This window comes from Myotis yumanensis, unplaced genomic scaffold, assembly GCF_028538775.1.
Source record: "Myotis yumanensis isolate MYYU_CA2020_CCGP unplaced genomic scaffold, mMyoYum1.0.hap1 SCAF_111, whole genome shotgun sequence".
NCBI lineage: Eukaryota > Metazoa > Chordata > Mammalia > Chiroptera > Vespertilionidae > Myotis > Myotis yumanensis.
The window spans coordinates 74280-87695 of NW_027223862.1; the positions used below are offsets into that span (position 1 = coordinate 74280).

The following is a 13416-nucleotide window of genomic DNA, read 5'->3' on the forward strand; positions in this document are numbered from 1 at the left end:
TTCTCTGTCATTGATATTTCTAACTCTCTATCCCTCTCCCTTCCTCTCTGTAAAAAAATCAATAAAATATATATTTTTAAAAAATATATCAACCCATAAAATGATGAGCTAAAAAGTAGTGGGCGTTTTGAGCCACAAAGTCTAGGGATTGTTTGTTACACAGCAATAGCTGACTGATACATATGGAGTGCCCAACGGCAGAGCAGGATAAAGAGTATGAATTGTCATTGTAATGAGTGCTCTATGAGCTTCAAATTGATGAGAATTTGAATCTTAGAAGAGACACAAAGACTCAAATTGGCTCTGGTCAGTATGCCTCAGTGGGTTGGGTGCCATCCTGTGCACTGAAAGGTTGCTGGTTAAATTCCCGGTCAGGGCATATGCCCAGGTTGTAGACTGGATCCCTGGTAGGGAGCATGCAGGAGGCAGCCAATCAATGTTTCACTCACATCGATGTTTCTCTCCCTCTTCCTTCCTCTTTCTCTAAAAATCAATAAAAACAAACATATCAGAACTCAAATTGGTAGCTTTTTGTTTTTAAGACTTTATCATTAAAAAAAAAGTAGAAGACATTAGAGAAGGGAGGTAGGAGGAGACAGGAGGGGGGTGGGCTGGGAGGATGAAGGGAACCTCCCCAAATATCGGATCCAGGTGACCCTCCTCCCCTGACGGCCCCAGCCCACCCCAATGCCCTCTCTGTCCTGGAGGTGGGGGACCCCAGCCACCATCTTCTGAGGACCCAGATCTCAGCTCGGGTTCCTGGCAGCGGTGAGGGCAGAAGTGGGGCACAGAGCCTAGAGGCCTTGTCTTTGTCCTTGAGAGACCCCCCAGCAGGTGCTCAGGCCCCCCGTGTCCTGGCGGGGCCCCAGGGAGGTAGGCGTTGAGTGGGAGGGCCGTAGGAGATGGGGTCCTGAAGCCAGAGGTGGGACCGGAGCCAGGTGTTAGCCTGCTGGTCACAGTTCAGAAGCTGGAGTCTGCGGAGAGGGGACGAGAGGCCACGTCAGGAGGTGGGGAGGGACCTGGCGCCCCCATGTCAGCCCTTCTGAGTAATCCCCACCAGCCCCACAGTGAGAGAGATGGAGAGAGAGAGAGAGAGAGAGAGAGAGAGAGAGAGAGAGAGAGAGAGAGAGAAAGAAGAAGAAGAAGAAGAAGAAGAAGAAGAAGAAGAAGAAGAAGAAGAAGGAGGAGGAGGAGGAGGAGGAGGAGGAGGAGGAGGAGGAGGAGGAGGGGGAGGAGGAGGAGGAGAGGAGGAGGAGAAGGAGAGGAAGAGGAAGAAGAAGAAGAAGAAGAAGAAGAAGAAGAAGAAAGAGAGGAAGAGAGAGAGAGGAAGAGATAGAGAGAGGGGGAGAGGGGAGGAGAGAGGGGGAGAGAGAGAGGGAGAGAGAGGGAATCAGAACAAAATAGAGGGAGAGAGACAGCGCTGGAAAGAGAGATAAGGAGAGAGTTAAGACCAAGAGAGAAGGACAAAGAGAGAGGGAGATAAAGAGAAAAAGACAAGAGTAGGCGAGGGGAGAAAATGCAGGCCTCCCCCCCGCCCCGCCCCCGGGGGAAGTAGGATGAGAAGCTCCCAGGCCACGCCTGTCCACTGGCGGTCAGAGCAGAGCTGAGACCCCCACTGACCAGCCAGGCTCTGAACAAACCTGTCCGTCTCTCTCTGCCCGGGGCTCAGGCCTCCAGTGCCCTCATGCCTAAGCCCTCCCAAGGCTCCACTCCCATCTCCCGGCCTTTCTGCTGGACCTGAATTTATTATCAACTCGCCAGCTCAGACGTCTCTCCTCATGTGTGTGGGGTGGGGAGGGGGCTGTTTCACAGCCTTGAAGTTCTAGTGCGCTGGGCCTTTGCATATGCTGTTCCCTCTTCCCCTGCCTCACTCCTCCTATTTTCCTGTCTCAGCTCCAAAGTCCCCTCCTCCAGGAAGCACTCCCTGAATCTCACCAGCCTGGGTCTGATGTCTTCTCTGCGCTCCTCCAACTCCTGAGCTCCCTCATCCCACCCTGCCCACTCTGGGTCATCACTCTCTGAGATGGGTCTGTCTCCCCCACTGGATTGTGAGCCCCACAAGGGCAGGGCTGGGGCTGTCAAGGTGACTGCCATGTTCCCAGCATCACCCAGCACAGGGCCAGGCACAGAGGTGCTCAGGGAATGTGTATTGAATGAATCAATGAATGAATGAATGCTAAACTAAGAATTTCAACTTCATCAGAGGGCACTAGGGAGCCACAGAAGGTTTAATGCAGAGAGGATCAAGATCTGATCTATGCTTCAGAAAGTCCAGGTAGCCTCTCAACCCTCAGCCTTTGCACATACTGTTCCCTTTGCTTTTCTGAGCTGAATGAACCTGCAGCAACTGAGCTCTTCTCTCTGAGCCTCAGTTTTCTCACCTGTAAAATGGAAATAATAATAGTTTCTCCCTCTTGGGGTTGTTGTGAAGAAGGAAACCCTAAAACCTTAAGACCTGGGAGAATAAGAGAATGTGTCCTATTACTTTGCCCCTAACTTCTACCCAGGGATTCCTATTCATGCTCCAATATCCTGCCCAGAAGCCACTTCCCCCATGAAATCTTCCCTGATATCTGAGACAGCAGATGACTCCCTCCTTTGGTCAACCTGTGTTTTATTGTTTCAACGGTGGCACTGGTTTCTGATGTCCACTTCCTCACAAGCACAGAATCTTTCTCAAGAGCAGGCCCGCCCTAGCTGGTTTGGCTCAGTGGATGGAGCGTCGGCTTGCGGACTGAAGGGTCCCAGGTTAGATTCCAGTCAAGGGCACATGCGGAGTTGCGGGCTCAATCCCCAGTAGGGGGTGTGCAGGAGGCAGCCAATCAATGGTTCTCTCTTATCATTGATGTTTCTATCTCTCTCTCCCTCTCCCTTCCTCTCTGAAATCAATAAAGATGTATTAAAAAAAAAACAAGAGCAGACTCTACCTGCAGCGTTTCAGGACATGTGTGTACTAGTATGCATGTATGTATAGATGGGATGGATTGGCGTGGATGAATCACCTTCCCCCCAAGCCTTGGAGAACCCTCGGTTCAGGGACCGACGCTGCCCTGCTCTGGGTGGTCCATGATTGGAGTCCACAGGCCTCACAGAGTTGCACAGCCCCCAGCCCAGCAGCCCTGGCATTGGACACTCACACTTCTCCTGAGTCCTGCCTCTACAGGTAATGCCACTCTCCTTCCAAGTTCACACTCATCCCCATAGATCCTGGAAGACAAAAGAGGGTTAGCGGGTCCTCACCAGGCACCCATAGGCACCACAGTCCCTCTCGCCCCTTTCTGACCCAGGGGATTCCTCCATCGGGACAGGACTGAGCCATTGTTCAAGACCATGCTGGTCATTTAAGGAAAAGTGGAGCCTTCCCATAGGTGGGCACCCGGAAATCGGCACCCCTGTTATGCAAATGAGGCCCTGTCTTCATTATTCATGACCGTAAACCCAGAAGGTGCGGCACCTTCAGTAGAGGAGGGGCCTGGTGCTGGAGGTGTGGCTTAGTGAAGGGGCGGAGCCTTACCTGGCGGCCTGCCAGTCATGTGTGGCTGTGTTTCTGTGTAGCCCCCCATGGGCTGGCTCTCTGGGCTGAAGGCTGCACCCTGCCCTGCGGGAGGGGTTTAGGGGTGCAGCCTGAGCCCCAGGGTGCCTGGGTCCGGGCTTTGACCCTCCTCGGGGAGCACTAGGCCCTCTCTCCCCACCTCCTCCTGGTACCCTGTGCGGTTGGATTGGTCTATCATCGGTTGCACGATGCGTCTCCGGGCGTTAATGAACCTGGAGCGGGGGGAGGGGGGGGTATGGACATGGAGGAGGGGTGCAGGGGAGAGGCAGAGGTGAGCACAGAGACAGAGAGAGCTGGAAGAGAGGGCTGGCATGGGAGGAGAAGGCGCAGGTCTCCCCGGGCCTCCGCGGTCTCCTTCAGCACCGCGGACAGCGCCCGGCCTCCCGCCCCAGGCTCCCCACGCACCGCCCCAGCCACCGGGGGCCCCTCACCAGTTGTTGACTTGCAGGATGGTGAGCCCCCGTGTCCTGCGCCAGCTGTTTCTTCTGCTCCTCCGAGGGGTTACGGGTGCTGTGGGCACCAGCAAGAGTCACCCTGCCTGCCGGGCCACCAGCTGGTCCCCCGAGGCCGGCTAGCGAGCCCAGGCCGGGGCAGGGGCCGGAAGAGCCAGCGAGCGTCGGTCCGAGCTTCCCGCGTGCTCCCCGAGGCCCCGCCAGGGAAGCAGAGCCAAGCTTCGGGCAATTAGGCCCGTGGGCGCCCCGCCTCCTCCAGCAATTGAGGCTAATTGGCCAGCTCTCATTGGGGAAGACGGAGCTGGGGACAGGGCTCCATGGCCCCGAAGGGAGGCAAAACCCAGCCCGGGCCTCTGAGCCCCGCACGGGCCCTGGGCACGGCTCTCCCTGCCCCACTTTCTCGTTCTCCATGCCTCTCTCCCCCTCCCCCCTTCCCCTGTGACTCGTTCTCTCCTTGTCCATCTGGGCTCCTCTCTCCTCTGCAGAAGGGAGGTGAGGCAGCCCTGCCCCCACAGAGTCGTGCTGGCTGGCGGGTGGCTGATGGATGGGTGGGGTGGCCAGAAGGGCAGATGGTCAGTCGCTCGGGGTGGGTGGGTTGGGGAGGGCTGAGTGAGTTAAGAGCCCTGAGCAGCACCTGGCACACAGGAGGCTTTTTCCTGCCCAGCTCCCCCCCCTCCTGGACACCCCCCCCTCAATGCTCTCTGCCTCAGTCTCCCGTCTCTGGGTGTCTCCGGGCCTCCGTCTCTGTGCCCCGCCCCCGGGGGAGGGCTCTCACCGAGAGGTGCTGGAACAACCAGGCTCTCATGATGTTCGTGGCCACCTTGGGGAAGATGCCCCGTTTCTTGTTCCGCCGGCCGCTCGGGGTCCAGCTCCTCGTCCTCCCCCCCCAGAGCTGGGGGGAGGCCACGCTGGTGTCCAGTCCGTCTCCTGAGGGGGGAGGGGCGGGGCGTGCTGTGCTTGTGGACGTGAGGGTGCGAAACCGGAGGCCCGGAACCCTCACCCAAGACACTCCCCCCCCACCCCCGGCCCCCTTGGCAGTCCCACTTGCTGTCTAACTTCAGTCCTCAGGCTGGCTCCGCATTTCCCTTCTACTCCCCCTGCCTCCCGAACTTCTCACCTGGGTCACTGGAGTTGTCCCCACTCTGGGAGGCCAGGCCCCGCTGGAAGGTCCCGGGGTCCCCCAGATGCACAGACCCGCTGTCTTCCTGGTCCCTAAGCCAGGAATTATTCTAGGAAACAGGAGTTGGAAGTCACCGCACAGTAGCTAAGACCACGGGCTCTGGGGGCTGGGGCTTCTGGGAGGAAGGCCTGTCCCTGCCTCTCCCCTGGCTGCGTGACCTTGGGCAGGTCACCTCCCCTCCCCGTGCCTCGGTTTCCCCAACTGGAATAATGGAAGACTATCCTGGTCCCCACCTCACAGAGTGTGGAAACTCAGGGCGTTAATTTACACGAAGGCACAGCAGTCACTCAGTAAGGATGAGTTTACACGGACCTATGGCACCTTATCTGTGGTCCGTGGGGCCGGAGGCAGTTCCGAATTCAGAACTGGTCACACTTTTAGACAGTAAGTCAGCGCACAGCGCACACACCGTGTACTTCCCTGCCACCCCCAGCGGGGTCTGGCCATAACCTCGTCATCAAGCTCATTAACATTTCTGCAGCAAAATGGATGGATATTTAACTAGGTGGAATAAATAAAGCTATAAATAGCCTCACATTAGTTCAGGTCAGATTTTGCTGCCAAATGAGTTTGCATTAAACTTATGGGCACAGGGGGAGGGGGAGAGGGAACAGCTTTCAGTGTTTAGACTTGGGGGTCTCAGAACTGCAGACCCGGAGTCCAGGACTGTGCTTTCTCTATCCAAACTCCTTGAGGAACTTGACCAGGTGTTGGGCTCACCCTCTGCCCCAGCTCCGAGTCCCCGGAGGCCAAGCCACCCGCATGGACACGGCACCATGACTTCTTTGTCATTCGGCTTAACGTTCAGTTCAATGTTGGGAGGCAGATTGGAATGTGTGGGAGGGATGCAGACAGCCCCAGGAGCCCTGGGTGCCTGGCCTGCCCAGGGATGGCTCTCAACCTGCCCGCTGCCTGTGAACAGCCCCTCCCCACAGGACCCGCCCTCTGAGGCCTGCAGAGCACAGCCCGGGACACCGGCTCAGGGAAGCCTTCCGCAGGCTCGTCCTGTGTGTGCAATTGCGTGCCTGGTGCCTGGAGGGGGCTTGTGTGTGAGCTGCAGGGGCATCGGGTCTGAAGCTTCAGGGTGGACGTGACTGTCCCCTGCAGCGGTTCCAGTGCTGGATTCGATCCACTGCTGTGGGTGAGCCTCCGCGCTGGGGTGCGTGAAGCTGGCCTGAGACTGTGATAGTGCGAGTGCCTACATGGCCTGGTTGTCACTGGATGGGAGGTGGCTGAGGCGTGGTTGTGACATGGTGGAGCTGAGACATGCAGTGGGTTCTGAGGTGGCTGTCGCTCTCGGGGATGGCCAGGGGCTGTATCTGACTACCCATCCAGTGTGTGGCTGTAGGTTGTCCTATTTGTGAGACTGTGTGCAGTTGTCCTGGTTCCTGCTCCCGCGGTGGGCAGCTCAGTGACTATATTGGGTGGTAACTGTTGAGGGAGGGAGTCGGGGTTGTGTGAAGATAAGGAATATGGCCTGGGCCTGTGTGGTCTGAGCATCGACCAATGAACCAGGAGATCACGGTTCGATTCCAGGGCGGGGCATGTGCCCAGGTTGTGGGCTCGATCCCCAGTGGGGGGCATGCAGGAGGCAGCCAATCAATGATCCTCTCTCATCATTCATATTTTTATTTTTCCAGCTTTCTCTCCCTTCCTCTCTGAAATCAATAAAATATATATATTTTTTAAAAGATGAGGACTATGGCTGTGTCTCCGACTAAGCTGTAGCCAAGTGTCACATGCAGGTGGCTCTCGCCGAGTGGATGGATACTATGGGCTGTGGCAGAGGGTCCCTGGGCCCATCTGTGACTAGCGTGAGGCACACCCAAGTCCCGGTTGGGGCATGGCCGCACGCCTGTACCTGGGTGGAGGGTGTCGTGCTGCATAATTGCTGGGTGTGTGAGAGGGCGGACCGTCTTGAGGGTGTGGGCCCTGGTTGGGATCCACGTGGCTGGGCTGTCGTGTGGTTGTTGATGAAACCACAGTCCGTTTCAGAGACGGAGTGGCACGGGGTGTGTGCACACCCGCTGTAGGGAGACTGTTAGGCGGTCAGGTAGTGTTTGTGTATGTGTGTGTGTGTGTGTGTGTGTGTGTGTGTGTGTGCGTGTCCTCATGCTGTAACCCCGCTGCCTGGCTGGCTCCGGTTGCAGGCGATGCCTGGTGCCCGCGCCGGCCCACCTGGTCCGGGAGGCTGGGGCAGGAGGCCGGGGTAGTCCTCGAGATCCTCCCTGCAGCCGCTCCGTCCCGATCCTCGATGACCAGGTCGATGGGCATCTTTCCCTTGAGGCAGGTGATGTAGCCGGTGACAGAAGTTGTCGCACAGGTCGTGGACCTGAGGGGGCACGGGGTACTGGGGGGGCCACCCGGGGGCCAGGGCTGGGGTGAATGGGAACGGGGGTGGGGAGAGAGCCTGAGGGGGAGTGGAGGGGCCTGAGGGGGAGGGACGGGCGACGAGAGGGGGCGGGGGGGACGCGGGGGAGTGAGAAGCACTCACCTTCTCCAGCTCCAGCAGGTGGAACCGGAGCACCTGGATGGCCTGTATCATCTGAAAACAGAGACAGGAGAGGGCAGAGGGGCGGAGGGAGAGAGACGGAGCAAAAGAGAGAAGAAGGGAGAGGAGGAGGAGGAGGGGGGAGAAAGAGGGAAGAGAAGAGACAGAGGGAGAGAAAGAGGGAGATAGAATGACAAGGACAGAGAGACGGAGCAAAGAGAGACACCAAGACAAAGAGACAGGCGCAGAGAGAATTAGAGATCGGAGATGGAGGCCCCGATCCGGGAACAGCGTCGGATTGTGTCGGAGACAAAGAGAAGCGAGCGGTGCAAGAGACAGGAAAGGATCCATCACAAGAGGCGCGAACACAGGGAAGCTACAATAACAACGCCCTCTCCTTGGCCTGCTTGCCCTCTGCTCTGGGGCCCACCCGGCACCTGCGAACTACATTTCCCAGAGTCCTTTGCCAAAGGGCTCCACCAATAGGAAGCGCCGGCGGGAGCTGGGCCCTGAAAGAAGCCAGGGCATTCCTCCCTCTCCCTCCCTTTCCTCTCTTCTCTTTCTTGGCTCTCCCTCTGTCTCTCCTTTTGCAGCTCAGTCCCCGCACTCATTTGCGGGGTGAGCTCTGTTCTCCCGCAGAACAGCTCCTGCGCGGCGAGTCTGCACCAGGCACTGTTCTAGGCTCTTGACTCTCGTTAACTCATTAAATCCTCACCAGAGGCCCTTCGAGGTAGCAATGACTACTAGATGCACATTACAGATGAGGAAACGGAGGCGCAGGGAGACCGAACTACAGTGGGGCCTTGACTTACGAGTTTAATTCGTTCTGAGACCGAGCTCGTTAAGGAGCTCGTTAACTCAAATTACTCTGTCAACTCAATGCAAAAAATCGGCTGAGAGACAGCTGATATCTCAAAAAACTTGTTAGTCGGGACACTCGTAAGTCAAGGCCCCACTGTACTTGTCCCTGGCTCACAGAGCCAGGCTGTGGCAGAACTTGGCTTCGAACTCGAGCCACTGGTCTGCGCTCTCAAGTCTAGGCCATACCGCATTGTAAAGGGGCAACAGTCTTCACTGTGTGAAAATGTGGGTCCCCCAACCAATCCCAAGGCTATGGAGGGCGGGACAGGAGACCCCCGTGCAGGAGCGGGCATTGTGGGGGCGGGGGGGCCCAGCCTCACCAGATTGTCCAGCTCTGGGTTGGAGGAGAAGAGGGGCCTCTCGGGAGCGGACCTGGGGGGGAAGAGAGAGGCCAGGGGCGGGCACACCTGTCTCCCGCCTGCCCTCCCTGCTGTCCGGGGGCCTGGCTGCACGCAGGCGGCTGCCCACCTGCTTGGCAAAGGCTGCGATGTCCTCGTTGAAGGAATCGGAGGAGCAGACGTTCACCGCCCAGGGCGTGCTCCCAGCCCGGCCCCGGCCCCCATCACGGGGTGAGCAGGTGGCCAATTCAGCATTTCTCAAAGACCAGGGCCAGCAGCGGGAAGAGCGGGTGTCTGCGAGGGAGCAGGAGAGGAGACACCTCATGAGGGGAGGGCCGGGGTCTTTGAAACTCGGAGCAACCGGGAGGAGAGGGGAGACCCAGAGGGAAGAGTTGGAGAGAGAGAACCAGAGTGAGATACAGCCAGAGAGAGAGAGAGAGAGAAAAACAGTCTAGAGCAGTGGTTCTCAACGCTTCTCAGTTCCTCATGTTGTGACCCAACCATAAAATATTTTCCGTTGCTACTTCATCACTGTCATGTTGCTACTGTGATGAATCGTAATGTAAATATCTGATAGGCAGGATGGTCTTAGGCGACCCCTGTGAAAGGGTCGTCCGACCCGCCAAAGGGGTCGCGACTCACAGGTTGAGAACCGCTGGTCTCTAGAGAGACCAAGAAACAGAGAGGAAGGCCTGAATTCTGGGACCCACCCACGGAGCCCCCAGCCCTGCCCCCACTCACCCATAGATCTCATCCTTCTCCTGCTTCAGGCCATCACTGTCCCAGGCCCGGGGGCGGGGGCTGGGGAGGCGCCGGTGGGGGGCCGAAGGGCCCAGGGGCTCCAGGTGCGGGAGGCAGTGCCGCTCCGAGAAGCCAGCCAGGGTTGCAGTGCCGTCCACGATGCCTGGGTAGTGGGGCAGCTCATCGTACTGGGGGAGGGCAGGAGGGAAGAGCCCAGGGGGGCATCAGCACCAGCAAGAGCCCTCCTGGCCCTGGACCGGAGACTCCATCTCCTTCTCCCTCTCCCTCTTCCTCTCCCTTCACAGGAACCCACACTGGCCCCCAAGTGCCCCATCCATGCCCCTCACCCCCCCCAAGACCCTCCGTGCCCCATGGAGCTGTGTGGGACTGAGGGTCCCTGTCCAACGGCCTGCTCTTGTACCCTGGGCCTGTGACAGACGTCCCATCAGAGACTCCTGAAGTGTGGGCAGGAAGGTCCAGAGGAGAGAGACAGACCCAGGTCTTCAGACCTGAGGGTCAGGGTGTGGTGTGTGGGGGGAGGAGGGTCAGGGATCAGCTGGCTGGTAGCTGCCAGGTCCTCACAGAATGAGGAAGAGAGGAAGGAGGGGGGGAAGGCCTGGAGACAGATTTTAGAGAAAGACAGAAGGAAGTGGGGGAGAGAGAGAGAGAGAGAAGGGTGAGAGCAATAGAAAAAGAAAGGCAAAGAGAGAGACAGGGGGCCAGAGAGGTGCAAAGAGGCAGAGGGGAGAGTGGAGAGGGTGAGACAGAGAGGATGCAGCGGGAAGAGAGAGATGGTCACTACGGACACTTCCCAGGGAACAGTGCATGGCTTGTACCCAATGCACAGTCTCCCCCACGTCAATTTCACTCCAGTTTTCAAATAAGCACAACCAGTCACAGCCCACTCACCAGGTGGGTCCAACACACACACACACACACACACACACACACACACACACACGCCAGAGCCAACTGCCAGGCTCAGGAATGAATGAATGAATGAATGAATGCGGCATTTCGCACAGTGCCTGGCACACATTTCAATCAACTCTTGTTGAATGGGGTGGGGTTGGAGGGAGGGGAACCGCCAAAACCCACACCCGCACAAGCTCACTTTTGCAAACAGTCCCCCAGAACCCACGGGCAGCGGGCGAGATCTCTGCGCCCCCGTCATCCCAGGAGCACACGCGCTGGGAGCCCAGGACTCCGAGCGCCCAGGTCGCACCCTTCCCTTGGAGATGCAGAAACTGAGGCTTAAAGAGGCGAAGGGACTCGGGGGCGCGGGGGGGCCCTGGGTCTGCCCCCCCTCCTTCACTCCCCTCCCCGAACTTCGGAGCCTGAAGTTGCTCCAGCGGCTCCGGGCGGTTGTCCGCACCACCCGATCCTCCTGCGCCTCCAGCCCTGGGCGCACACTCACCTCCTCGCCGCCGCCTCCGCTCGGCGCGTCCCCGGGACAGAAAGGGGCGGGGGACCCCACCTCCCCCAGCACCGTCCCCCACCCCCGAACCCCCGAGGACTTGGAACAAAAGTCCAGCGGGAGAAGGATGGGGGCAGTGGAGGAAGCGAGGGGATGGGATGAAGGGCCTGTGGTGGAGGGGGAGCCGGAGGGACAGCGGGGGCCGCGGGGTCGGGAGAGGGAGGCAGAGACCCGGAGGGCGGGGGAGGGCGGATGGGCAGGGACGGGACCGGAGCGCCCACCGGGGTGGGGGTAATGGGGGGGATGGGGGCGAAGGAAGGCGGGCTGGGTGCTCGCCCTCAGACCTACCCTCCGGGCCATGGGCTGATCCGGCGGCAGCTCCCGGGTCCCTCCAGGGCCTGGCCCGCGAGGAGGGCGCCGCCAGGGGTCCCCCGATGGCCCCGCGGCGCGGACGCCAGGGGGTGGGGCAGGAGGCTGGGTGCCCCGGCCCCCCCGCCCCCGCCGCCGTCAGCGGCGCCGCGCCCGGCGGAGCGGAGGCTGCGAGCATGGACCCCCCCGCCCCCTCCCGCGGGGGTCACAGCCCGGGGCTCATGCCCTCGAGGGAAGGGGGTGCGCGGGCTGGGAGGGGCGCCCCCGGGCCCCCTCCCTGGGGCCCCCCAGTCCCTTCCCGGGTCCCGGGAGAACGGAACCAGCTCCAGACGCACAGATCGAGGGCCGAGGGGTGGGGGTGGGGGAGGAGGGGGCCCGGCCGGGGCGAGGGGGGCGGTGGGGCTCCCCGCGCGGCGCGGGTGGCGGGTGCGGGTGCGGGTCCCGGCGTGGGCGGCCCGGGGGTGCCGCGGCCCTGGCGGCCCCTCTCCGCCTCCCGGCTCTGCCTCTCTCTGTGGTCACGGCCGGAAGTTCCACCGCGGAGACGCTTAACCCGCTGTCCGCCGGCGGCGCGGGCGGGGCGGGCGCGCCTCCCCTCCCCTCCTCTCCCCTCCCCCTCCCCCTTCCCTCTCCCCCCCCACGCCGGGACCGGGCGGCCTTTGTAGCTGAGTCTCCCGGCGTCCGATCTCCCCACCCCTCCCGCCCTCCTCTCTCTTGCCCCCCCTTTCCGCCTCAGGGTCTCTGCCTCCCCCTCTCCCTCGGCTGCCACAGGTCTCTGTCCCCCTGTCCCCCCTGTCCCCCTTGTCCCCCTGTCCCCTGTCCCCTGACCCCTGTCCCCCTGTCCCCCTGTCCCCTGTCCCCCTGTCCCTCTGTCCCCCTGACCCCTGTCCCCCTGACCCCCCTGTCCCCTGTCCTCCTGTCCCCCTGTCCCCCCTGACTCCCTCTCCCCCTATCCCCCTGACCCCCCTGACCCCCCTGTCCCCCCCTGTCCCCCTGTCCTCCTGTCCCCCTGTCCCCCTGACCCCCTGTCCCCCTGTCCCCCTGACCCCCTGTCCCCCCTGTCCCCGCCCTGTCCCCCTGTCCCCCCTGTCCCCCTGACCCCTCCCCCTGTCCCCTCCCCTGTCCCCCTGTCCCCTGCCCCCTGTCCCCCTGTCCCCCTGCCTGTCCCCCTGATCCCCCTGTCCCCCTGTCCCTGTCCCCTGTCCTCCTGTCCCCCTGACCCCCTGACCCCCTGACCCCCTGACCCCCCTGTCCCCCTGTCCCCGGTCCTCCTGTCCCCCTGACCCCCTGACCCCCTGTCCCCCTGTCCCCCTGACCCCCTGACCCCCTGTCTCCCTGACCCCCTGTCCCCCTGTCCTCCTGTCCCCCCTGACCCCCTGACCCCCTGACCCCCTGTCCCCCTGACCCCTTGTCCCCCTGTCCTCCGCGCTCTGCGCCCTTCTCTGCCTCTCTCTCTATCTCCCTGGTTCTCTATTTTTTTCTACATCTTCGACTCTCTCCCTCTTTCCCCTCTCTCTTTCCTCTTTTCTTTCCGCCTTTGTCTCTGTCTCGTCTCCCATCTCTGCCCCCACATCTCTGCCTCTCTCCGTCCCTCCCTCCCCTCCCCCCCACCTCCCCGCGGGTCCTCTCTCCAGCCGTCTCCCCTCACCCTCTCTCCCTCTCGCTGACTGTGAAACAGGAGAGGAGAGAACCAGAGGCTGGAAGTAACCAAACCCCCATATTTTAGTTCTCTTCTTGCTCTGCCCCCTAACTCCCCTCCCCTGGGAGGCACGGACTCCCCCCCCCCCCCCCCCGCCCCGCGCGCACGTGTGTGTGTATGTGTGTGCGCGCGCGCGCGCGTCGTGTGTGTGTCCAGCTGTGTCCGTGCACCTGGCTGTCTGACCCAGGCCTGGAGCGGGGGATTGGGGGGGGCGGGGGCGGTTGCAGGAGTGACCGCAGGCGGTATTTCTGTCTGAATAGAGGTGAGTGCTGGGGGGCGGGGGGGTGCCCGAGATTGTGCACACAATCACTGGGTCTG

The 13416-nt window shown here is 60.7% G+C and overlaps 1 protein-coding gene across 1 annotated transcript; it reads right to left on the reverse strand.

Moving 5' to 3' along the window:
- Positions 1–526: 526 nt before the first annotated feature.
- On the reverse strand, positions 527–11459 carry MEIS3 (Meis homeobox 3). The gene is given in 19 exon segments (XM_070402915.1): positions 527–974; positions 3138–3207; positions 3515–3596; positions 3705–3765; positions 3985–4013; positions 4015–4056; positions 4058–4063; positions 4781–4932; positions 5123–5234; positions 7364–7393; positions 7395–7421; positions 7424–7483; positions 7485–7517; positions 7680–7730; positions 8858–8894; positions 8992–9125; positions 9127–9169; positions 9617–9804; positions 11382–11459. Coding segments are annotated over 18 exon segments (1149 nt in total). The 5' UTR covers positions 11394–11459; the 3' UTR covers positions 527–974; positions 3138–3157.
- Between the last annotated feature and the right edge of the window lie 1957 nt (positions 11460–13416).